General features: G+C 41.1%; 1 protein-coding gene across 2 annotated transcripts; it reads right to left on the bottom strand.

Moving 5' to 3' along the window:
• Positions 1-1,780: 1,780 nt before the first annotated feature.
• On the bottom strand, positions 1,781-23,519 carry TRIM38 (tripartite motif containing 38). 2 transcript variants are annotated; one of them, XM_063605166.1, is made up of 8 exons: positions 23,318-23,519; positions 22,891-23,124; positions 19,225-19,823; positions 16,746-16,841; positions 14,072-14,302; positions 13,101-13,123; positions 12,892-13,004; positions 1,781-3,020 (listed from the first exon to the last, which is right to left on the bottom strand). In XM_063605166.1, exons 3-8 carry the CDS (start codon positions 19,633-19,635, stop codon positions 2,497-2,499), a joined length of 1,398 nt encoding a protein of 465 aa, XP_063461236.1. In that variant the 5' UTR covers positions 19,636-19,823; positions 22,891-23,124; positions 23,318-23,519; the 3' UTR covers positions 1,781-2,496. The 2 variants fall into 2 exon arrangements, with proteins under 2 accessions (XP_063461236.1, XP_063461237.1); XM_063605167.1 differs by having other exon boundaries at positions 23,256-23,355.
• Between the last annotated feature and the right edge of the window lie 1,332 nt (positions 23,520-24,851).

Genomic DNA, 24,851 nt, shown 5'->3' with positions numbered 1-24,851 from the left:
GGTCAGTTAGGCCATTGGTTTCTTTTTAAAGGTTTTCAAATTTATTTGCATCTAATTCTTCAAATTACTCTCAAAATTATTCCAGTATATATTCTTTTGTTCCTATTTTCTTCTGTATTCTTTATTAAAATAGCTAATGATTTATCTAGCAGGACTTATATTCTTTCCATAACTTTCCTGCACCCCAATTAATCTCCAATTTTATATTTCTTCTGGCCTTCCTTATAGTTTCCACAGGTTTATTTTATTCATTTTTTAAAACTTTTATTTAATTGTTTATTTTATTATCATTCTTTCTTATTCAGCAATCTAAGTGCTTAGGGATATAGAATTTCCTCTAAGCAGCATATGCTAGGCTTTAACAATGTTAGGGAGGCCTCCCCTTTCTGGGGAAGACCACACTTAGATTAATACAGGACTGTGGGATGCCAAGAGGTAGAGAAGAGCTTATGAATATCCAGATTACATCTTCACTGATCCTGCACAAAGGTGGGGTTCCTCGGTTACCCACTGGGTCCTATTCCCCAAGTCTGGGTCAGCATACCGAGACTACAGGTATATAGAACAAGTGCAACTGGGGATAATCCTTCTGTTGGGGAGAAAAATCTTTTTTTTCTATTCATCTTAGGTTCTCCATCTGTGGCCCTATCAAGTAGACTAACAAAAGACAGATTGACAAGACAGAAACAAAGCATGTGCATTGTACAAACACAGAGGAGTACTGAGATGAATACTCAAAAGAGGATTTAGAACTTGGGCTTATATAGCATTTTAACAAAAGAATACATTTTTTAAGTGACAAGGAAGAGGAAAAGGACTTTGAGTTTCTAGTGCAGTAAATTGTGGGAAGGCAACTTTTTCTTTCCCTTTTTTTTTTTTTTTTTTTTTAAAAAGACTTCTCTGGTGCTGTGTCCAGGCTGATAAGAGTCTAAAGTCTCTGGTGACTAACTTTTGTTCTTCCCGGAGTAAGAAGACACCTTCACAATTTCATATCCTGCTTTTAGGCAAATAGGGAGAGGGCAGAGGTGTTTGTTTGTTTGTTTTTAATCTATTTTTTTTCTCAGTTGTCTTCAGCTCAAAATACTTCTTATGCCAAAGATGGCATATTCTGCTACCCTTCACTTACTACTTACAACCCAGCCTCTATCATCATAATTAGAACTTCTGACCCTGGGGAACATGGGCAATAGTTTGAACTCTTTTATATCTCCCTTAGGCAGAGATGGAGGCCCAGCCATGCCTCTGACATCTAGACATAACTGTTGCTTCATTTCTCCTATTCTCAGAGGTGATGTTGTAGGACTTCAACAAATATCAGTAAACATTAATTTTTTTTTTTTCCTTGAGGCGCAGCATGATCTTGGCTTACTGCAGCTGCTGCAGGCTCAAGCAATTCTCCTGCCTCGGCCTCACGAGTAGTTGGGTTACAGGCGCCTACCACCATGCCCGGCTAATTTTTGTATTTTTAGTAGAGACGGGGTTTCACCATGTTGGCCAGGCTGGTGTTGAACTCCTGACCTCAAGTGATCCACCTGCCTCAGCCTCCCATAGTGCTGGGATTACAGGCATGAGCCACCATGCCTGGCCATCAATTTTTATGTCAACTCTAAATTATAACATTTAGCAACTCTGTGACTTTTTATGGTCATCATTAATGTTGTTTATGTTTTAGTTGTAGTCCTGTCATTACTCACTTGGGTATGGTAATTTGGTCTTTTTCAAAATGAAGTTAAGGTCTATTTGATCTTCTCTGAATCATAATAAGAACTGCCAACAGCCATTTCAGCAATAACTATTTACTGAGATTTTAAAATATTTCAAGGTAATTGGTCCTAGCAGACTGGAAAATACCAACTTCTTTTCCAGAACTGAATCCCCCATCAAAGTTCAGTTTTACTCATAATTCCCTTTTCATTTGAAGCATCTCATTGTAAGCCAGTCTTAACCCTTCTCTCACACTTTGCTTGGCTGTTTCTCACATAGAACTCGGTAAGTCTGGTAGCCTCCAGGACTGTCGCTTAGATTATTAAACAACATGTCAGTGGTTGGAAGAGTCAATGTTATTTTGATTTTTCTGTTTTGTTTTGTTTTAAATGCAGTTGGCGGATAATTGCAGCTTTCTTTCATTCCCCACATGAGTTCAAATGGCAGCAAACAAACTAGGAGAACGCAGACCTTCTGACTTGTGGGTACCCCTACTCATCACCTGAAGACCCTTGGAAATCAAAGCCCTGACCCATTAAAGACGGATGGAGACAGCAACGTACGATCATCACTATTATCTTGCTTTGCCCCAGTCCAGGTTAACCATCTGTGGTATTTTTAGTTGCTAAGTCCATATATTCAACATAAATCAATTATATATCCAATAAAATCCCAGCACTAGTCTAAGTACTAAGGAAATGACAGCGAAGAAAACAGACCAAACGTCTGCCCTTATGGGATTTATATTATTTTCTCTGTACTGGTTAAACCAAGGAGCTTCTGCTCTTTTCCTTAGTCACCTGGGGGAGGCAGAAACAAAGGAGAATATTGATAAACCTGGAAATAGGGCCGGAGAGTATCAGAGAAGGAAGCCTTCGGGAAAGTAAAGATGTGGCAGCCAGTATTCCCGTTATAAAAGGATACAACTCCGGCCTCATAGTCCAGAAAAATTCCCACAAGCAGGGGCTGCTCATGCAGATGAAGGGAAGTTGGGGGAGAAGTAAGTGCTACATAGCCTTTCTTTTTGCACAGCCTGAGGGTCCAGAATCCAGACTGAGGCTCTTGCTTCATGCCAGTGCCCCTCTGCACATTTTCCATACAAACTCCTAAATCCCACCCGGTTCCTTCGCCAACATCCACTTCAAAGTAACATCTTCCTGAGGTGAAGCCTTCACAACCCAAGACACAGGGGAAGGCAGTAAATCTCCTGGAAGATGTGTCCTGATTCTCCTGGGTGTATCCACGAGTCACTTGTCTCCGATCCTCAGAGAGAATTAGTTCGTGATGAGCTGTATCTGGATCCAGAGTCACACTAACTGCAAAACAAAACAAAACAAACAAAAATAATTTTGTTGCTGTGAAGAACACAAGTTATTTTATTTTATTTTATTTTTAGATGGAGTGTTGCTGTCACCCAGGCTGGAGTGCACTGGCACTATCTCAACTCACTGCAACCTCCACCTCCTGGATTCAGGCAATTCTCCTGCCTCAGCCTCCGGAGTAGCTGCGACTACAGGTGCGCACCACCACAAGTGGCTAATTTTTTTAAATTTTCTGTAGAGATGGGGTTTCGCCATGTTGGCCAGGCTGGTCTCAAACTCCTGACCTCAAGTCATCCACCCACCTCGGCCTCCCAAAGTGCTGGGATTACACAGGTGTGAGCCACCATGCCCAGCCACAAGTTATTTTCAATAAAACCAGCCTGTGTTCAAACCCAACTATTGTTTCTTATAAACTGGGTGAGCTTAGGCAAATCATTTAACTCTCTGAGCCTCAGTTTGTTAATTATAAAGTGGAAATTACCGTATTTGTTGCAAAGAATGGTGGGTAGGATTGAACAAGCTTATGTTTGCTTAATGCTTGGTAAAATTCCTGGTACATGGTAACCACCTAATAAATGGTAGTTGTTGGGGTGATCAGGCCCAATACCAGCCATGGGGGCTACAAAGTCTGGCAGGGTCAAAGGAATGAGAAAAGACGAGTTAAGAGTGCATAAAGTGGGTCCAGGGGGCCAGCGCTAGATTGGAGGCTGCAAAGGCCCTAAGCTCTGGGAGCCTACACTATTTATTGGTGATCAAACAAAGAAGCAGGTGGTGAGGACATGAGGGTAAACAGGTGAGGGCATGAGGACATGGGGGTAGAAAGGTAGTGGTGCATTAAGCGTAGCTTTGACGGTTTAGCATTTTCTTTGACACATGCAGAATATACTCTGCTGCTTGAGATAGTAGAGGACATGTTTATGAGTAAAAAGCAAGGAACCAACAAGTCTGTGCACTTTCCAGAGGCTATGAGGGGTTTTATGCCCTGAGCCCTGGGTTCCATCCAAGCCACAAGGGGTTTTATGCCCTAGGCTTAGATTTGTGGTGCGGCAGGGCAGCCTTCCACCCTTTGGCACAGAGCTTGGTGTTCCAAAGGCCACGAGGGGTTTTGGACCCTAGACCCCGGACATCTTCCAAGACTCTTTTACATTATGACAGACAAGCCAGTCCTGCTTCAGCTCTTCTAACAACATGTAGTAATAATGATATCATCAACATCATCTTCGTCTTAATTATTCAAGGATGCCAAGGTACAGAACTAACCTGTTAATATGGTTACCATCCTGTCCAAAGTTCTTCTCCCATGCAGGACTTCCAGGAATCATGAGACAGTTGAGCAGAAAGATACCTTTTCCCTTCTCTACTGAATAACCACCAACATTGAGAATCAGAGAGGGAAAATGACTCAGCTAATGTCTTAGCTTGTTATTGGAAGACCCAGGTCTCATGACACATGCCTAGTCCCATGACTTTTAATTGTGAGCTCTTCTCTTTCCCCTCAGATAATGTTCCATAAGCATTAGTATGAGATAATAATACACTGAGGACCAATATACATGAAAAATATCAGACTACAATCAAACAAGACAGAAAAAAAATCTGATAACCTAAAGTGAGATACTGAACAGTATGCAGTTTTAAAAATAAAAAATGGTAATAGGATGTTCTAACAAGAGAGTTAAGAAACCACTGTGCTACTGAGTTAAATGTTGATCAGTTGGTCTGTGACAATTAAGGAATTCAAGTATTCAGAAACACTTCCTGTGCTGGATGCTCTCTGTTTGTTCTTCCAAATAATTCCCTCACTTTTCCCTGTCTTGCTCTGTGCCCAGGAAGGCTGACGTGGACACATTAACCAGGCTTTCTGCCCTCTGGCTTGGTTCAGCCAATGGGAAGCACCAGAGGAGACCATAGGGCACAAAGAAGCAACCTTGGGAGTATTCAGTACCCCAGTCCCACGCTGTGATTTGGAGGGTCTGCATTCCTCTGCCTCTGGGCACACTCTCGTATAGTTACAGCTCCCTACACCTGCCACTAGAGGCCCAGAGGAGGTGATGGCTCTCTAACTGTTCCTAGTTCTGGGCGCTTCCTGTTCCTTGTGGATTTCCCAACTCCTCACCTTTGTAAATACCCTCTTTTTTCAAACTCTATTCAGTTAGCTTTTATCAGCCTGACTCACAGAAGTTTGGGGTTTCAATTCATATTACCTGAATGACCCAGGAAAACCCATGTTGAGAAATTAAAATGTTTACGGGGTGGTAATACCACTTAAGAGAAAAAATATCAATTGGATTTTTAAAATTCCGCCTATCTATTGGTGTGACACATCAACAAAAACATATAGAAAGATTGGAAGCTAAAAGATAAATAATATAGTCATATACTGTTATAGTATTATATCTAAAGATATTAAGTCAGAGCATTATTAAGAATGGAAGAAGGGCCAGGTGTGGTGGCTCATGCCTGTAATCCCAGCACTTTGGGAGGCCAAGGCAGGTGGATCACTTGAAGCCAGGAGTTCAAGACCAGCCTGCCCAACATAGCAAAACCCTGGCTCTACCAAAAATACAACAATTAGCTGGGCATTGTGGCACATGCTTGTAATCCCAGCTACTTGGGAGGCTGAAGCACAAGAATCACTTGAACCGGGGAGGCAGAGGTTGCAGTGAGCTGAGATTTCGCCACTACACTACAGCCTGGGTGACAGAGAGAGATTCTGTCTCAAAAAAAAAAAAAAAGAAAGAATGAAAGGAGTCACCTAAAAAAGATAACACAATTTTAAACATAAATGCACTATATTATTAGTGAATTCATGTTTAGAATTGTGTTAATATACAAAGCAAAAATTGTAGAATTATAGGAGAAATGGACAAATCTACAGTCATCATGGGATATTTTAACATTCTTCTTTCCATAATTGATAGATCAGGCAGACCAAAAGAAAAAAATAAGGGAAGATATGGAAGGTCTGAACAATCTAAGAAGCGCAATCTCATAGTCAATACATAAAGCTCAGCAATTGTTTAATAATAGTAAGCAGAGAATATGCAGTTTTCTCAGGTATAGATGGAACATGCACTAACTGAGTAAATACTAGGCAGAAAACAGTCTGAACAAATTTCAATAAATCTGTATTACACAGATCATTTTCTCTAGCCTCAATATAAGATTATAAACCAATAATAAAAAGATGACTAAAAAGATTCTAAATATTAGGAAATGTAAACTACTAATAAATCATTAGAAGATGTATAGAATGGAACAATAATAAAATGTTATTTATAAAAATATACAATGAAGCTAAAGCAGAATTTTAAGGAAAATTTGTAGGCTTTAAATGCTTATCTTAGAAAAATTAAAAAGCTGAACATTAATGAGCCAAGCATCTAATTTAAATTTTAAAAAGAACATAGAAAGCCAAATATAATTTTTTAAAAAGAAAAAATAGATATTAAACAATATAACAGTGAAGTTAAAGAAAACAAGAATGTAATAAAGAGGAAAAACAAAAAAAACAAAAAAGTAGCTTCTTTTAAAAAAAATTTAATAAAATAGACATACCTCCAATGAGATTTATCAAAGTAAGACAGAAGGCACAAACGGAATGAATACAGAAACTTTTTAAATATTACAGAACTTTATAATAAATCTTATGCTACTAATAAAATTGAAAGCACTGATAAAATTATTGCTTCCTAGAAAAAATATTTCTGAGTAAAACTCACTCAAAAAACGAATAAAGCATGGGCAGACCTAACATTAAAGAAATGAAATCACTACTTTAAATTTTACCGACAGATAATAAAACATGCATCTTTATCAAGCAAAAATGGATCTTGTCAGTTTTATAGGAAATTTAGAAGTCAAGGCATGAGTAATGCCAATCTCATACCAAATCCTACAAAGAATAGAAAATTATGGCCCCGCTTATAGACATAGATATAGAACTCCTGCACAAAATAATATAAATAACAAACCAAATTTTATATTTGCAACTATACATATTATATGTGTATGTATTATATATGTTAACATATACATATATAATATGTATAGCATATGTTCTACATGTTATATATGTATAGTATATGTATTTTACAATATATAAATGAAAACCCAATCTTTAATATATTCATCTAGATTGTCATATATGACGTATATAATACATCACATCAAAAATGTGTACAATAATCAGGCCAGGCACAGTGACTCATGCTTGTAATCCCAGCACGTTGGGAAGCTGAGGCAGATGAATCACTTGAGTCCAAGAGTTTGAGACCAGCCTGGTCAATATGGCCAAATTCCATCTCTACAAAAAATATGAAAAATTATCCGGGTATTGTGGTGCACACCAATAGTCCCAGCTACTCGGGAAGCTGAGGTGAGAGGATCACTTGAGCCTGGGAGGTGGAGATGGCAGTGAGTCGAGATTGCGCCAGTGCACTCCAGCCTGGGTGGCAAAGGGAGACCCTGTCTCAAAAAAAAATTAAAAAATTAGCCAGGTATGGTGGCCTGTTCCTGTAGTCCCAGCAACTGGGGAGGCTGAGGTGAGAAGATCACTTTAGCTCAGGTGGTGGAGCCATGATCGCACCACTGTACCACTCGGCTTGGGCAACAGAGTGAGAGCCTGTCTTGAAAAAACAAATATATACACACAGTAATCAATATATATATTATATGTACCAATCAATGCTTCACTTTTATATATAATATAGATTACATCTTATTAGATATATAGTATTCCTTCTCCATAGATAGATAGATACAGATATAGACATAGTATCCTCTATCCATATTAGAGAGAGGATACTATATATATCTATAGTATATAGAGATGCTGTCTCAAAAAAATTTAAAAATCAGCCAGATGTGGTGGCCCATGCCTGTAGTCCCAGCTACTGGGGAGGCTGAAATGAGAGGATTGCCATTGATCCTCTCATTGGTTGAGCCATAATCGCACTACTGCACCACTCAGCCTGGGAGACAGTGAGACCTGAGGTGGGAGGATATAGATATAGATATATAAATAAATATGTATAGAGAGAATACAACATATGTGTGTATGTATACATATATATTATGAAGACACTGGGAGAGAATACTATATATATGTGTGTGTGTGTGTATGTATTATGAAGACACTGGTGGGATGGTTTCATTACCAATTGGACCAAGAGTCCAGGTATGGAGCCAACATGCAATGTTGTTGACTGAGCTGGCAGAGCACTGGTCATAGTCATGGGAAAAGAAGGTCTCCAATGAGACATACTTAACAAAATATATGAACTTGCCATATACGTGGAGAGTTCTGGTGTGTATATAGCCTTCTCTCACCAACCTAGCAATTGTCTTCATCATCATTATAATGCTATCAGAGCATAGATGACAGCTAAATTTTTTTGTCCTTTTCTTCTTCTTTCTCTTCCTTCCCCTCCCCTACCTCTTTCTCTTCCTCCTCCTCCTTCATCTCTCTTTTTTTTTTGAGATGGAGTCTTACTCTGTAGCTCAAGCTGGAGTGCAGTGGCCCAATCTCGGCTCACTGCAACCTCTGCCTTCTGGGTTCAAGCAATTCTGCCTAAGCCTCCAGAGTAGCTAGGACTGCAAGTGCACACCACCACGCCTGGCTAATTTTTGTATTTTTAGTAGAGATAGGGTTTCACTATGCTGGCCAGGCTGATCTCAAACTCCTGCCCTCAAGTGATCCTCCTGCCTCGGCCTCCCAATGTGCCGGGATTACAGGCGTAAGCCACTGTACCCGGCCTCCTCCTTTAAGAGACAGGGTCTAGCTCTGTTGCCCAGGCTGGGTACAGTGGCGTGATCATAGCTTACTGCAGCCTCGAACTCCTGGGCTCAGGAGATCCTCCTGCCCTAGTCTCCCCAGTAGCTGGAACTACAGGCATAGCACACGGGGCTAATAAAATTAATTAGGTGATAAAATTCACTGCCCACTGATGACTAAGCTCTTTGGAAATAAAAGACACAGACCTTGAAGGAAAATGTGTCTACTTAATTTTGAAACCCTATTCATCAAAAAACAGGATGAAAATGCAAAATGCCATCCACATGCCAGAAGATATCAGCTATAATAAGTTCCCATAAATCAATAAGGAAAAGAACCCAATAAAAATTATTAAACCACAGTAAATCATGGGTAAATCACAGAGGCCTGAAGGGCTAATGGACATACAAAAAGAATCTCAATCTCACTAGTGAAATCAGAAAAGCACAAATTAAGTACACAATTAGGTACCATTTTAAATCTGTAAGACTGTCAAAATCATAAATTATGTAAGTAAAGACTCAGGGAGTTTTGGAGGAGTGAGAGCTCTTATATTGCTTGTGGGGTAGAATTGGAACAATTTCAAGATCTGTAGTATCTGGTAAAATTATGATATGCATCCCTCACACCAGCATGTCACTCCAAGGTATCTCCCTGGAGGGAACATTCATGGGACACAAGGAAGCATGGATAAGAATGTTTACAGTAGTATTGTCTGCAACAGCAACAACAACAAAAAAACCCAACTACACACAACCTCAATGCCCAGTCCACAAGGCAATGGATTAAATAAACTTCAGGCCGGAGATGGTGGTTCATGCCTCTAATCCCAACACTTTAGAAGGCCGAGGCGAGAGGACTGCTTGAGCCCAGGAGTTCAAGACCAGCCTGAACAAAATAAAGAGATAGTGTTTCTACAAAAAATTTTTTAAAAATTAGCCAGACGTGGCGGTGCTTGCCTGTGGTCCCAGCTACTGGGGAAGCTGACATGGGAGGATTGCTTAAGCCCAGGAATTTAAGGCTGCAGGGAGCCATGATGGGGCCATTGCACTCCAGCCTGGGTGACAGAGTGAGACCCTGTCTAAAAGAGATAAGTAAATAACAACTTTGCATTTTCTGCCACATTGCAAAATGGTGAGAGTGGTTTCTAGACTCTAGACTCTTTCTATGACTACCTTCTAGTTATAAGATCCTACAACACTCACCTAACCTCTCTGTGTCATATTTCCTCCTCTATAAAGCAAAAATGCCCCATATAGAGAGGACTGTGATATAAAACAAGAACCAAGAAAAGTAAAGCTTTTCTAATCTGTCACAGACTAAAGAGTGCTCAGTATATGTGAGTCATTATTCCTGGTGCTGGTAGGAGTGTATGTTACAACTTTGAGTCAAGTAATATGGTACCATATATTAAGACTAACAACAACCTCAGCAATCCCAGTTTGGGGTATGTTCCCAAAAGAAATGAAAGCACCAGGATATAAGGATGCATGGACTAGAAAGTTATTGTAGCAACATTGTAATAACTAAGTTCTAAAAACAGCCTGAAGCTCCATCAGTAGGGATATGGTTACATATATTTATTATATTCTTATGGAATATTAGACATAAAAAGTAACGAGTAACATAGAAGAGACAGTGTATATATGTTACGTTTGTACAAACTTAGGGAAAGATATAGATCACCCTACCTAGAGAAGTCAGATTGGAGAGGGGTGGGAGAAACCTTGAACTTTCTCCTTATATCCTTTATATTGTTTGACTGATTAAAATGTATTTGTTGCATCTGCTTGAAGGCAATGTAAAATAAAATAAACATACATTTAAAAATAAAAATAAAATTTATTCCTATCACTTTTGTAATAAAGCTGGGCACAGTGACTAACACTTGTAATCCTAGCACTTTGGGAGGCAGAGACAGGCAGATCACCTGAGTTCAGGGGTTTGAGACCAGCCTGGCCAACATTGTGAAACCCCATCTCTACTAAAAATACAAAAATCAGCCAGGCATAGTGGTGCGCACCTGTAATCCCACGCTACCCGGGAGGCTGAGGCGCTGGAACCCAGGAGGCAGAGGCTGCAGTGAGCCGAGATTGCGGCACTGCAAGCCAGCCTGGATAACAGCGAGACTCCATCTCAAAAAAAAATTTGAAAAAAGAAAAATTTTAATAAACAGTGTTTAAGAGGGGAGAAATATTTAGTTAAAAGATAAGCCCATTTAAGAAATAGTTTCACTTGACCCGGAAGGCGGAGCTTGCAGTGAGCCGAGATCGCACCACTGCACTCCAGCCTGGGCGACAGAGCGAGACTCTGTCTCAAAAAAAAAAAAAAAAAAGAAAGAAAGAAAGAAAGAAAGAAATAGTTTCACTTGAACCATATTATGATTCCTTCTGTAAAAGATGAGAGTAGGCAAACTGACTCAGTGAAATCCCAGCAAAACTTACACAAAGTCTTGTTCTTCCTTCCTGTCATCTGTATAGGATGAAATACAGAGTGCTTTTGGGTTTTGTTGTTGTTTGTTGTTGTGTATTTGAGGGGAACACAGGTCTATAATTCCTTTTCTGAAATCCCTGGAACAAAATGGGCTTTGCCATTCAAATTAGTTTAGAAGTTATAAAGGCAAAAAAATGCATAGACTCTAAAGTTCAACCCCATCATGGCCTAAGGCAGAGCCCTGTAATCAAATTCATCAATATATCTGCAGCAAAACATTTATTCAGATTAAGTGGGATAAATAAAGACTTTTAAATAGTCTCATCTCAGTGCCGTTCAGGGTTGGCCACTGTGGAAGACAGACTCAAGGGTGGCCTTCTATGATTCCTGCCTCTTGGTGTTCACACCCTCGTAAAATTCCTTGTCTTTGAGTGTGAGCAGGGCTTATGAATTGCTTCTGACCAATAGGATATGGCACAGATGATGGGATATAATTTCTATGATTACGTTTCATTATGTAAGACTCCATCTTGCTGGCAGATTTTCTCTAAAGAGTCTGTCTCCTGAGCTCTCTCTGAAGAAATAACTGGCCATGTTAGAAGCCCATGTGCAAAGAGCTGAGGGGTGGCCTGTAGAAGCTGTGGGCAACCTCCAGCCAACAGCCAGAAATAACCAGGGCCAAAGTCCTGCAACCATCAGGAAAGAAATTCTGCCTGCTACCTCAGTGAGCTTGGAAGTGGATTCTTCCTTAGCCTAGCCTCCAGATAAGAACATAGCCTGACCAACACCTTAACTGCAGCCTTATCAGACCCTAAGCAGCAGGCCCAACTAAGCTGTGCCCAGATTCCTGAACCACAAAAATTGAGATAACATATCAGTGTTGTATTAAGGTTCTAAATTATGGTAATTTGTTTGTACTAATAGACAACTAATATAACCACCAAATCATTTCAGGTTAGGCCAGATTTTTGTAGCCAAATGAATCATGATAAAACTTTCCATTTTCAGGGGTTTTTTTGATTTTGTACTTACGGATACAAATTTGTGAAAGTATAGTCAGCACTGATTTAAAAAATCAAGGGAGCAGGAAACTCAGTAAATGGTTCTAACATTTTGGAATCTGTAAATTGGTTGTAACATTTGTCATCTGTGTTATCTAAGTCAAGTTCCTAAAATATGTGAATGATAGGTTATCATACTCACCTACTTTTCTTGCATTGCTCTAAGAGTTGGCTGATCTATTGATAATAAACACTATGATCAGATCTAATACCATGATGTGCTATTATGATCATGTGTCAGTCACAGGGCTAAGCACTTTGTACATGTTGATGCATTTAATTTTGATGATAACTCAATGAAGTAGGAGCTGTTAATATTTTCATTTTTCAGAGGGGGAAACCAAGTCACTTGGAGTAACATGGCTAATAAGTGAAAGAATAAGAATTTGAAAGGTTTGCGCAGATAACCAGAATGCAATGCTCATCACATTCACTGAGCAGTGAATCATACTAACTAGAGAAAGTATGAAAGCTCTACTGAAATTAACTAAACAACCTCTCTGGCTGTGAGCCTGTCAAGGGACAGGTGGTAAACTTGGTTACTGCATAAGGCCCCTTCTATCCACAGTATTCAGGAATTCTTTAGTGAACATACCTTGATGACTCCTTAACATTTTCTTCACATCAAAGTAAAGCTTGGAAACATTGCACATAGTATGAAGTTCCAAGGAGACAGCCTCTGATGTTTCCAGCTTCACAGCCCAACTCCTAGAAAAAGCAGAGGCCAGAGATTTCTTCAGAGGTGCATTCCATTCATTTCTATATACGCACACCCCTCCCCTCCTGCATTCAAACAGGACTTACCTGCTCAAAGTGTCATTCACATTCTATAAAGAAACAAAAAGAAAAGGTGAGCATGGGAACATCGGTATTTCATGGGGCTTGTCATGCAGGGCTATTCTTCTTTGCTTTACCCAAAGAAGTAAAGAGAGTTACCCCAGTCTTAGATATTGATGGATACTCAAACAAAGTAATTCCCACCAGTCTTAGGTATTGATGGATACCCAGATGGAATAATTCCTACCAGCTTCTGGGAGATTCAGCATGGCAGGATGTTTATCAACATTTGCATCTATTCTCATCCTTGCTGAAGTCTGAGGGCCAGGAGCTTTGTCCATGCTCCCTCTGTAAGGACTAGCTTTTGGTGATCGGATTTCCTTCACAGTGAGCCCAGATTAGAGAACACTTATCATAAAGGTCCTTAGTGGTGAATCTGTGCACAGCCCTGAGACTGGGCCACTGCCACTAAGATGGTGGTAGCAGGTATCACACAGTGGTAAAGCAATCATGCTATACACTCAGCCTTACAGTATAGTCACCAATCCTGTTAGTTAGAACCAGAATTAATGGCTCCAGATGTTTATCTTCCTACAGATAAAGCTGTAGATTGTACCATAACAGCTCTGGAGCCAGGGTTCTACAAGCAAATCAGGGAAAAGGTTATCACTCATTTTGGCTGCCCCACTTCATCACCCATCAGTCACCTAGTGGAGTATTTCAGGAGAGAGTCAACAACCAGGGTTCTCTGCACATGGGCCAAGGAGGCAAACAGTGGTAAATGTTATCCCATGGTTTCATTTGGCCAAGCTGTGTTCCCTCAGAAGTTTATTTTTCTAATTGACATAAAGGTACCCTATAAATCAGTGAAGGCCAGCGTGATGGCACTGATATACATCTAAAAGAAACATTACTTTATCTTCCCATGCTTCCTTACCATTCTCCTTTAATAGCGCTATAACATACCTTTTTTCCCTACTCCAAGTACACAGCCTCACCTGCAGCAATTTCTGGGCTGAGCCCTGACATTTTTCCTCCAGTTCCAGGATATGGCTCTTGAGTTCATTGCTCTTCAGCCCCAGACCAGCCTCATAGTCCCTCAGTCTATTCAGAGTCTGTTGTTCTTCTTTCTCCAGCCTCCAGAGATAAGACTTCTCTTCCTCATGTAGGAAACACTGGAGATTCTTAAAGTCAGACCGGATTTTTTGTCTCTGAATCTGTACCTTCTCCTGGAGTCAAGAAAGTATGGTCAAAAGGTGGAAGTAAACCAAATGTCCATCTATGGATGAATGGATAAACAAGAATGAAAGTCTGACACACACTACTACGTGACAAGCCTTGAAGACATTCAAGCAAAATAAGCCAGAAACAAAAGGGCAAATATTGTAAGACTTTGCTTATACAAGGCATCTGGAATAGTTAAGTTCATAGAGGCAGAAAGTAAAATAGTGGTTACAAGGTGTTGGCAAGACCAGAAAATGGACAGTTATTGTTTAATGGGTAGTGAGTTTCAGTTTAGAAGATGAAAGATGAAACTGAGTTGCAGTTTGGAAATGGGAATGGTGATGGTTGCACAACAATGTAACAATGTAAAAGCACTTAATTCTACTGAACTGTATACTTAAAAGTGGTTAAATGCTTAAGTGTTATATATATTTTCACACAAACACACACACACACAATCAGCCACTGGGATATTATTTTCTCATGAGTCACTGAAGCTGGAAGAATGTCCCCAGTTTCCTGCTGCAGAGTCATGTGTGGGAGGCAGGCACTCAGATGTGGAAGAGGTTGTTGTCCCAGATTCCTTACAGTCACCCAATTAATTTTCTTGTTCCTCAGCCAAGACACAGGAGAAAGCTGGCTTAGGAGTGCTAGATAATTTAATTGTGAAACTAGGGCCAAGTTCAAACACTTTATCAGTTACAAGGATAAAAAGAAGTTTTTACTTATGATTTAAGAAGTTAGATTTCTGAGTTGGAGCGATTTTCTTGAAGTAAAAGCTTATAATGAACATCATCCAGACTGGATTTTAAGACAACCAGGCTGGTAAGAGGGTCCATAATTCTTGGCAGGGGGAGCTTTGAATGTGGCAGGCATTTATTATGGTTAACTGAGAAATACTGTTCTACTACCCTAGGGTCATCTTAAGCATTCCTATGTGTAAGACTGACAGAAATCAAGTGAAACTCTCATCTGAGGAGATGTAAAGTTGCAATTTCCATTGGTGCTGTCTAAATTAATGCAGTGGGAGTGTGTATTCAGGGCAATTTGAATCTATGTTCTCGGATTGCAGTCTTCAAACTTGGCCCAAATAAACTCTCTACTTATCTTAGAAAAATAAAAATTAAAAAATAAAAATAAATTCATACAGTGTTTTGATGACTATGATATAGAAGAAGGGTCTTTGACTTAGGATGAGGTGGAATTTTTGTGTAGGAGACAGGTGCAGCTTTAACTCTTGTATAGACGGGTTTTCATATATGTTAGTTACAATCAAGGTCTTCCCCATTGCCCAAGATCCTAGAAATGGGGGAAGTAAGAGTGTACTCAGGAGCTTAAGAGCAACATCCACAAACAAAGATCAGGGTAGAGATTAGAGAGGACTCCTGAAAGAGAGAAAATTGGTAATCAGTTTGTGGGATTTTACTGCAAGCTAGTGAATTATATAAATATAAAGGTTGGTGCAAAAGTAATTGTGGTTTTTGCCTTTAATGGCAAAAACCGCAATTACTTTTGCACAAACCTAAATATTTCTGTAAAAGAATGTGGCTCTGATAATGTGGAGGTTAGTCAGCCACGGAAATAGTCTGAAAGTTTGTAGTTGCAAGTGTGTAGGTTGTTGCATTACTTGTGATGTACTTATAAATCAAGATAGGCCGGGTGCAGTGGCTCACGCCTGTAATCCCAGCACTTTGGGAGGCTGAGGTGGGTGAATCACGAGGTCAGGAGATCAAGACCATCCTGGCCAACATGGTGAAACCCGTCTCTACTAAAATACAAAAAATTAGCCAGGCATGGTAGCGCATGCCTGTAATCCCAGCTACTCAGGAGGCTGAGGCAGGGGAATTGCTTGAACCCGGGAGGTGGACATTGCAGTGAGCTGAGATAGCACCACTACACTCCAGCAAGACTCCATCTCAAAAAATAATAATAATTTAAAAATAAATAAATAAATAAAGTATATTTCTTTCATCAGCCTCATGAGCTTGAGTAGTATGAATTTCAATCTGGAGTGATCCTGTTTTCTAAGTGTTCACAAAGGTTGGTTTCTGTACCTGTAAAGTTGAGAGCCAGATGCTCCACTGTGGTAAAAGTGCCAGGGTAATGAGTTGAGGCCTGCAAACCAGGTTTATTTTGAGGTATTTAAAGTTTGAGACCCAGTCAATGCTTTTTCTAGGTAAATAGTCATACTAATTCTGTTTCTTCTGACTGAAGTATCAGGAATCCCAGCCAACTACAGTTTAAAGATGGAAGGGGTTGGTGCCAAATACTCATGGATGAAAACCTGGAACCAGGGGCATAAATACAAATAATGGTTTCTTCCTTGGGTTTCATTTTATCGATCTGGTTTAGTGAGAATAAATCCTCATTGTGCTTTTCCTCAATCATCCCCTATGCCTAAGCTCTAGAATGGAAGATAGCTTGAGATCAATGAAGTCAGATTCTTACTTTCCATTTAGTTATTCGCATTGCTGTGGACAGCTTCTGCTCCGTACATCTGTCTTCAAGTTGCTTCAATTTTGTCACAGCTTTCTGGAGCTTTTCCTGAAGGAAAAATTTGATAAGTGAAGCCTATTCAATTTGACTCTTCATTAGGGACCTAGGGGGAATCCCAATCTTCTAAGATATATTTGAATAATAGTGAATATTTATAGAGTCCTCATTGTTTTTTGCTAGAGAGCATGCTAAAGGCTATATGTGCAGGAATATACTGATCCCCTTGGCAACCCTGAATAGTTGGTAGGATTTTAAACTTCATTTCTGTGCTGTAGAAAATGAGACTAAGAAAGGGGTAAAATAACTTGCCCAAAGGGCTATGACTGCCAGGGGGTGGAGCAACAATTGCAATCTCATCTGCTGACCCAGAGCCTGAGCTATGTCCACCACTAGAGTCCTGCCAGGAAAAAGTTGGATATAGAACAAGGTAATCATCATCTAAAAGATTTTGTAAAACAACATGCTGAACCAAGCAAAACCAATACCAGTGTTTGGCACACATGAAATTTTGTGTCTTATGAGTCAGGAAAAATCAGGATGCCAGCTGGTTATTAGAAACAGTTCATGGAAGAGGGGAATTCTGGTATCTTTTGAACAATGGTATCATGAATCCAATTTAAAATGATTTAGTATTCATGTCAAGCTTTTAGCTTATTCTTCAAAACAGTTTCTCATATTTCTATTGAAAGTGATTTGAAGTTGACCCAAATTGCTAATTGTAGTCAATGCTGAAACAATTGTCTCCTGTCCTCTGTAAACCCAACAAGTATACTCATTAATTCTCGAGCGTTCTCAGGAAAAGGCTCTATGTAACTGTTTTAGCAAAAGATGACATTGTCCTTACTATATGCCAAGTGCTATTCTATGCATTCTATATTTTAATGTCCTCAAAGCTTATAACCACCTCCTGTGTATGTGTTTTAGGGAGGGAGGACACTGCTATTATCCCCATTTACAGATGGAGAAACCAAGGTGTGAAGACATTAAATAACATGCCCAAAATTGCCCATCTAGTAAGTGACAAAACTCAATTTCAGCATAAGCTGGCTCCTTTTCTTACTACTTGGTGGAAAAGTAATTCAAATGGGAATGTCATCATCGCAGTTATTAGCTGCTCCATGGAGTTTAAGGAAGAGCTGCCATGAGCTGAGTGGTGGTCATGATTGACATGTCCTTAGAAGGACTTAGAGCCTTCATACAAGACCACCTCTGCCTCATGGAGGACAGAATAAGGAGCCTGACACTGGGGACAACATTTTCCTCAAATTTAGGCAGGACAGAGAAGGAAAAAGGACATCAGGACTATGCCCATTCCTCCATGCTGCCAACAGCAAAGTCCCACCTTCCTTAATATGCTTTCTGGCAAGAAATCTGGATGGTACACAAAACCTCTCCCTCTGCTTCACCTTCCACAACCAAGCATTTCCAAATCTTTGACTCTTCTTCCTGAATCGTGCTTAAAATCTGCCCTCTCCTCCCTTTCTTATACAGATAGTTTGAATTTTACTCCTTGATATTCCTTTTATTATAGACATGCCAGAGTAGTCGGGCACAGTGGTTCATGCCTCTAATCCCAGCATTTTGGGAGGCTGAGATGGGAGGGAGACCAGGGGTTTGAGGCCAGTATAAGGAAGAAAGGCAGACCATGTCTCTACAAAAAATAAAAAAAAATCCAGGTATGGTGGGGCATCCCTGTAGTCCTAGCTACTTGGGAGGCTGAGGTGGGAGGATTGCTTGAGCTCCAGGAGGTTGAGGCTGCAGTGAGCCGAGATTGCACCATTGTACTTCAACCTGGGATACAGAGCAAGACCCTATCTCAAAAAAAAAAAAAAAAAAAAAAAAAGGTAGAGGTACCAGAGTGATATTTTCAATGTCACTGACCATTCCCCAAATGAAAATCCCCCAATAGGTGTTCAATTTTTATGTGTCCTTCAGGAGTTACTTCTAAGATGAACCACTCTCTACCCTAAATGTCCCTCCCCACCACCAAAACCAGGGACCTCCAGGCAGACATTTTTGATGGTTTGTTTTCTTTACTAGACTGTAGATACCTAAAAGGTGATGGGTCTTTCTCCCCTGTTTTCAGGCCCTACTGCATGGCTTTACATATTGTGGTTTTTCAGATGATATTCATGGTGTGAAACAAGAAAAAATGCGGGTGTTTGGTTTGAGAACAACCGGTTCTAAAGCAAAGAGAAATTCATCATAACACAAATGGATAGAGATAAGAGTCCAACCATCCCATTGAAGGTCAGGATGGACAGTCTAGATAATTGAGCAAGAAATCATCATAAACTATTTTTCAGAAGAATGACATGATGAAAGCTGTATTTCCAAGTCATAATGTTAGGTTTCAGGTTAAATCATCTCAGCTCCTGGGGAGCAGGATAAGACTTGGTACTTACCAAAGCCCCCGGGCCCACACACTCACCTTGTAGCCCTGGCATACGTCTTCAACAAGAGCTGTGGTGTGCCCTTTGTGCTGTGGTGCCCGCTCACACCGCCAGCAGATGAGCTGCCCCTCGTCTTCGCAGAACAGGTGGAGCTGCTCTCCGTGTTCCTCACATGACATTTCTTGGTCCATCTCTTTGAGGGCTTCAATGAGGCTTCCCAGCTGCTTGTTGGGTCGGAGGCTATCCATGTGAAATGGAGCCCGACACTGGGGACAGCAGAATGTCTCCTGCCTCAGTTGCTTTTGGCTTGGGTTTTTAAAGAAGTCTGTTATACACAAGTGGCAGTAGCTGTGCCCACAGTTGATGCTTACTGGGTTCGTCATCAGGCTCAGGCAGATGGAGCAGGTGGCTTCCTCCATCATCTTCTTGGTGCTGGTGGTTGAGGCCATAGCTTTTATTGAAAAGCTCCAATATTGGCTCTAGAGATGGAGATGAAGCAGCCAGAATTTTCCACCGTGATGAAAATACACCTCACCTGCACCTCTATGTGATGAGCTGGCTGCAACTGACTTCCATAGGTCTTGAAGGTTTTCCTTCCAACCCCTATTATCTCATTTTGTATTGAAGAAAAGAGGACCTAAAAGGAAGAAGTTGAGGCTGAGGTTGTTTGGGCCACGTTTGAGAACTGCAACCCAAGTGCAGTTTCAAGTTGCCCTCATTAGCAAGCAGTTACAAGTGGTTGTTTAAAGGAAAAAAAGCAGTTTTAAAGCAGTTTTAAAGTTGTTTGCCAAGAATTTACATTAAAATAGCATAAGCTTTTGACTGGCTATACATTGTTCTTTGTATTACAAATCTCGGGAATATGTAGGTAATAGATGAGGCAACCAGTCAGGAACAAAATGCTTTTAAACATGGGGTCTTAACTGAAGACCTATACTCCTGCCTCACTTGTCCTGATAATTTTGCATACCTCACATAGCTCAGACTGCTCTAAATTATTTCATTATTTTTCTTTTCTCAGTCTTCTAATTTTTTTTTTTTTTTTAATGAGACGGAGTCTCACTCTGTCGCCCAGGCTGGAGTGCAGTGACGCAATCTCGGCTCACTGCACCTCCGCCTCCCGGGTTCAAGCGATTCTCCTGCCTCAGCCTCCCTAGTAGTAGCTGGGTCTACAGGTGTGCGCCACTACGCCCAGCTAATTTTTCTATTTTTAGTAGAGATGGGGTTTCACCATGTTGGTTGGCCAGGATGGTCTCGATCTCTCGACCTTGTGATCCACCCGCCTCAGCCTCCCAAAGTGCCAGGATTACAGGCATGAGCCACTGTGCCCAGCCTCTTTTTCTTTTCTTATAAGACAAGTTCTCGCTCTCTTGCCCAGGCTGTAGTGGAGTGCAGTGGCATGACCACAGCTCACTGCAGCCTCGACCTCCTGGGTTCAAGCAATCCTCCTGCCTCACCCTGGCAGAGTGGCTGGGACTACAGGTATGTGCCACCATGTCCAGCTAAAGTCTTCTCTCCAGAAAGAAGAAATGCATTGGAATTTAGAGGATACACAAACGTCTAGCTGTGTAGCTAATACAGTAGCCACTATCATGAGTAGGAATTTAAATTTAACTTAATAAAAATTAAAATGAAAAAATTCAGTTTTTCTGTTCCAGTTGCCACATTTTGATTGCTTAATAGTTGCATGTGACTAGTGGCTACATAACAGCCTCAATATACAACATTCTGTTATCACAGAAAGTTACCTTGGACCAAGTGCTGGGAGAAGCAATGCAGGCTTCCTCACAAAAGCTGTAAAAGAGAGAACTCAGGGAGTGTGAAACTCTTTCCTATTCTAGTTAACTTCAAGAATAATTGTTACCAGGCCAGCACGGTGGCTCACGCCTGTAATCCCAGCACTTTGGGAAGCCGAGGCGGGCAGATCACCTGAGGTCAGGAGTTTGAGACCAGCCTGACCAACATGGCAAAACCTCATCTCTACTAAAAATACAAAAAGTTAGCTAGATGTGGTGGTGCACACCTGTAATCCCAGCTGCTCAGGAGGCTGAGGAAGGAGAATGACTTGAGCTCCGGAGGGGGAGGTTGCAGTGAGCCCAGATTACACCACTGCACTCCAGCCTGGGTGAAAGAGCGAGAATCTGTCTTAAAAAAAAAAAAAGAATAATTGGTACCAGAATTACTCTTTGTAATTAGTAGTAACACTTATGCAATTGGGTGATCTGTGACAGATTCCATTGAAGGAGTATGGGGAGCTTCACCCCAATATATGACTCCCTGGTATAATGAGTATTTTGAATTAAAGGCCCTTAGAGATCAGCAGATGCTGGAAGAGACTTTTCCCCTATCTACATAAAGACCAGTCACACTAGACAAGAAGAACAATTGTTTTTCCTTCCAACCCCTATTATCTCATTTTGTATTGAAGAAAAGAGGACTAAGAATGTAACCAGACCTAATCAGACACTTTCACAAAATAATGTCTGTCTCTCAGGCTCATTCATTTTCCAAAGAGAACCATTTACAAGTTAAACTCTGTTCCTCCATTCATTCATCCTCCCAAATATTCATTTATTCTCCCTAGTAATCATTTACTGCCCCTCAACAGAATTACCTATATTCTCCTGATATCACCCTTCCCCTCTGAAATAAATATGTATACATGTATAAATGTTATACATACATATTTATACAGTATACATACATATTTATACATACATACATATGCATACATATTTATATTTATGTATTTATACATAAGTATTTATAAATAAGGCTATATAAGTATCTACCCCCATTGGCAGAGGGGGTAATCACTCTGTGATTCTAGCCCATGTACTTGTTAATAAATTTGTATGCCTTTTCTCCAATTAGCCTGCCTTTTGTGAGTCGATTTTTCAGTGAACTTCAGAAGGCAAAGGGGAAGTGTTCCCTTGGCTCCTACACCATCATGACAATAAAATTTGACTCCACCTCGACCCCCTCCATCCCCCACAAAGAACAACAACCAACACTGGTTAACAAGGTCGGTTGTTTTTTGTTTGTGTTTTTTGTTGTTGTTGTTGTTGTTTTTGCTTTCACGAGCAGAGGTATAATAGGCAAAAGAAAGAGAAAGGAGAATAGTGAATACCTCTTCTGCAGAGAGAGGGGTGCCTAAGTGGGACTTCCCTGGCTAATAATGTCTTGCTAGAGACCCAACCAGGAGGATAATGGAAGCAATCAAGGCAACCAGAACAACCAGAAGAACCGGTTTATCCTTTTTGTGCCCTCTCCCTAAACTGAGGGAATAAGAATTGGAAAGAAGGCTGCAGAGCAGAGGGTTTGCTCCTGAGGAGCAGTTATTTCTATGGGATCAGAGCTCCTGCAGAACTGGGGAGTTTACTTTTCCTATCTCTTCTCCAGGACAGGACCTATCTCAAGAGACATGTTCAGAGTGATTGCAACATAAAGAGTTTGCAGACCCAAGGAGGTAGGGAAGGCAGAAAGAAGATGGGGGAGGCCAGGGATAGGCAACAGAGGAGTGACCAGGAGCGAAAAAGCCTGCCTCTTCTGAGAACCTAGCTGGGCTCTCCCTGTACCCCCAATCCCTCCCCCCCGCCCGCCCCCACACCCCTACTCCTGGGAGCTCCTCTAGGACAGGGGCAGAGTCAGGAGGAAGTTTGAAGAGTGCCTAGAATAAAATACAGTAATTTAACTACAATTACCGGGTAGGCCGTTTTCCTCTCACAATCTGATCAGTCTCTTGAAGCCACACAGAATTTCTTCTGAAGACGTGTATTCTTTGGCAGGCTATTTCCTCCAGTGATACACCAGGCCCCTCTCTGCTGGGGTCACTGCACTTCTAGGGAGATGGGGCTCACCTCCTTCCAAGGCTCCAGGGTTCCTGTCCTGGGCCCCACTCATCTAAGTTCTGAATCTTCTGAGATTTGGTGTAAAGTCTGGTGAAAGAAAGAGCAGGAAAGAGGTGAGAGCTGTAAAACAAAGAAAGTCCTGACCATTTTCAGAGTTGGAGGGGCCCTGCTCTCACGAAATATATTCCCCACCCCACTTGCCATCAGTACACACTCACATATCCACTGAGAAAACCTTAGCCTGGACCTTTTCCGTAACCTTCACTGTTCAGACACTTACATATTCGCTGCTAGTCCCCTCTGTTGCTGCCACTTCCTGGGTCAGGAAGTTAACTCAGACCGGATTAAACTGAGAAGTGAAACTACTGTGGGAGGCGGGGCTCATAAGATTTAGGAGAAAACTAGTGACGTTGCTCATATCATTTGCACTCCGCCTCTCCGGTAAAGGAGGGTGAAACGTAGGAAGAAAATATCCTTCTTTTACAGCAATAAAAAGAAGGAACCAATTAATAACCCTGTAAACTATCATGTGACCCCAACACAGAGTATCTAAAAACAGGAAGCCTGCAGAGGTTCAGTTCACAGACTCTGATTTGAGATCTTTCTACTTTTGCCACCAACTCCCTTGGGAGTCCTTAAGCCTTCCTAGCTGATGTTACTTTTTTTGCTATTTCTGGGTTGCTTATGGTTCTATAACTGCTCTGAAGGGTGTGGTGGAAAAAGGGATGGTAACAGCAGTAGGACTCATTGGCATCACAAAATTCATCTGAGTCAGCTTTCTATTCTTCTCTGTCTCGTTCTGTGTCTTGTTTTTCTCCTTGCTGTCCTTCTGCAGGACTCAGATCTTCTTCAATAGCGAGGGTCAGCCAGGATAGAAAATGGGAGTCACTAGTGGCCCAGCAGTGAGTGCCCCCAGCTTAGAGCTGTGTGGGATCCCTGGGACCATCACTCTGCTTTGTGCTTTGTGGAGAAAAGGCTGTGGGGTCCAGGGTCAAGTCCTTAATGACTTAGCTCCAGCTTCTCCACTTCAAAATGAAAGGAAAAGTACTATCACCACCCGTTAGAATTATTATTTCATGAGGAAAAAAGATGGATTACTATCTCACAATAAGAGCTTGTCACATTTATAAGTCTCAGGTGTAAGAGGCATTTATGATAACAACATAATAAATGCTGGCTTAAGTAGATGCAGTGGTCCAAGGGAACCAGTAAGGGGAGCTCAGGACACAGGTGGGAGGAGAAATTAAACTTGAATTCTGGGAGCCACTGGCCTGTCTGGGCCCCTGGCCTGCCTGCTGACCCTGATAGCCAATGGAACATGGAGTTTGGCCCAGCTGCAATCCCTCTGGTCCAACTACTCAAAATAAAGGCAAGATTGGGAAACATGTTCCTTTCTTCCTATACCAAGCAGAAGACTCTTCAGCACTGCACCCTCCTGGGTGCTCACAGAGCCTTCTGTTGTTTTGCCACCTACGATTCATCATGCCCTGGCATGATGGTTGCAGACCCCATGCATAGCATGGGACATTCTACTCCTGAGGCAACCAGCACACAGAGAGAGGAGAAAGAATGAGCCCCTGAATCCTTGGTCCCACGATGAGTCCTTGCAGATATCTACAACTTTCATTGTTGTGGATGTGACTCTGTACCCAGGCATGGCTCATTCCAGATCTGTCCTATTGTCAGAGGTGTTCAAACCAGAATGACTCCATTTTGAATGGGGGCTAGGTAAAATAAGGCTGAGACCTACTGGGCTGCATTCCCAGGAAGTTAGGCATTGTAAGTCACAGGATGAAATAGGCAGTTGGCACAAG

Source organism: Pan paniscus, chromosome 5, assembly GCF_029289425.2.
Source record: "Pan paniscus chromosome 5, NHGRI_mPanPan1-v2.0_pri, whole genome shotgun sequence".
In the NCBI taxonomy this organism is placed as follows: domain Eukaryota; kingdom Metazoa; phylum Chordata; class Mammalia; order Primates; family Hominidae; genus Pan; species Pan paniscus.
The sequence above is the reverse complement of the archived record's forward strand: the minus strand, read 5'-3'. Positions and strand labels throughout refer to the sequence as shown.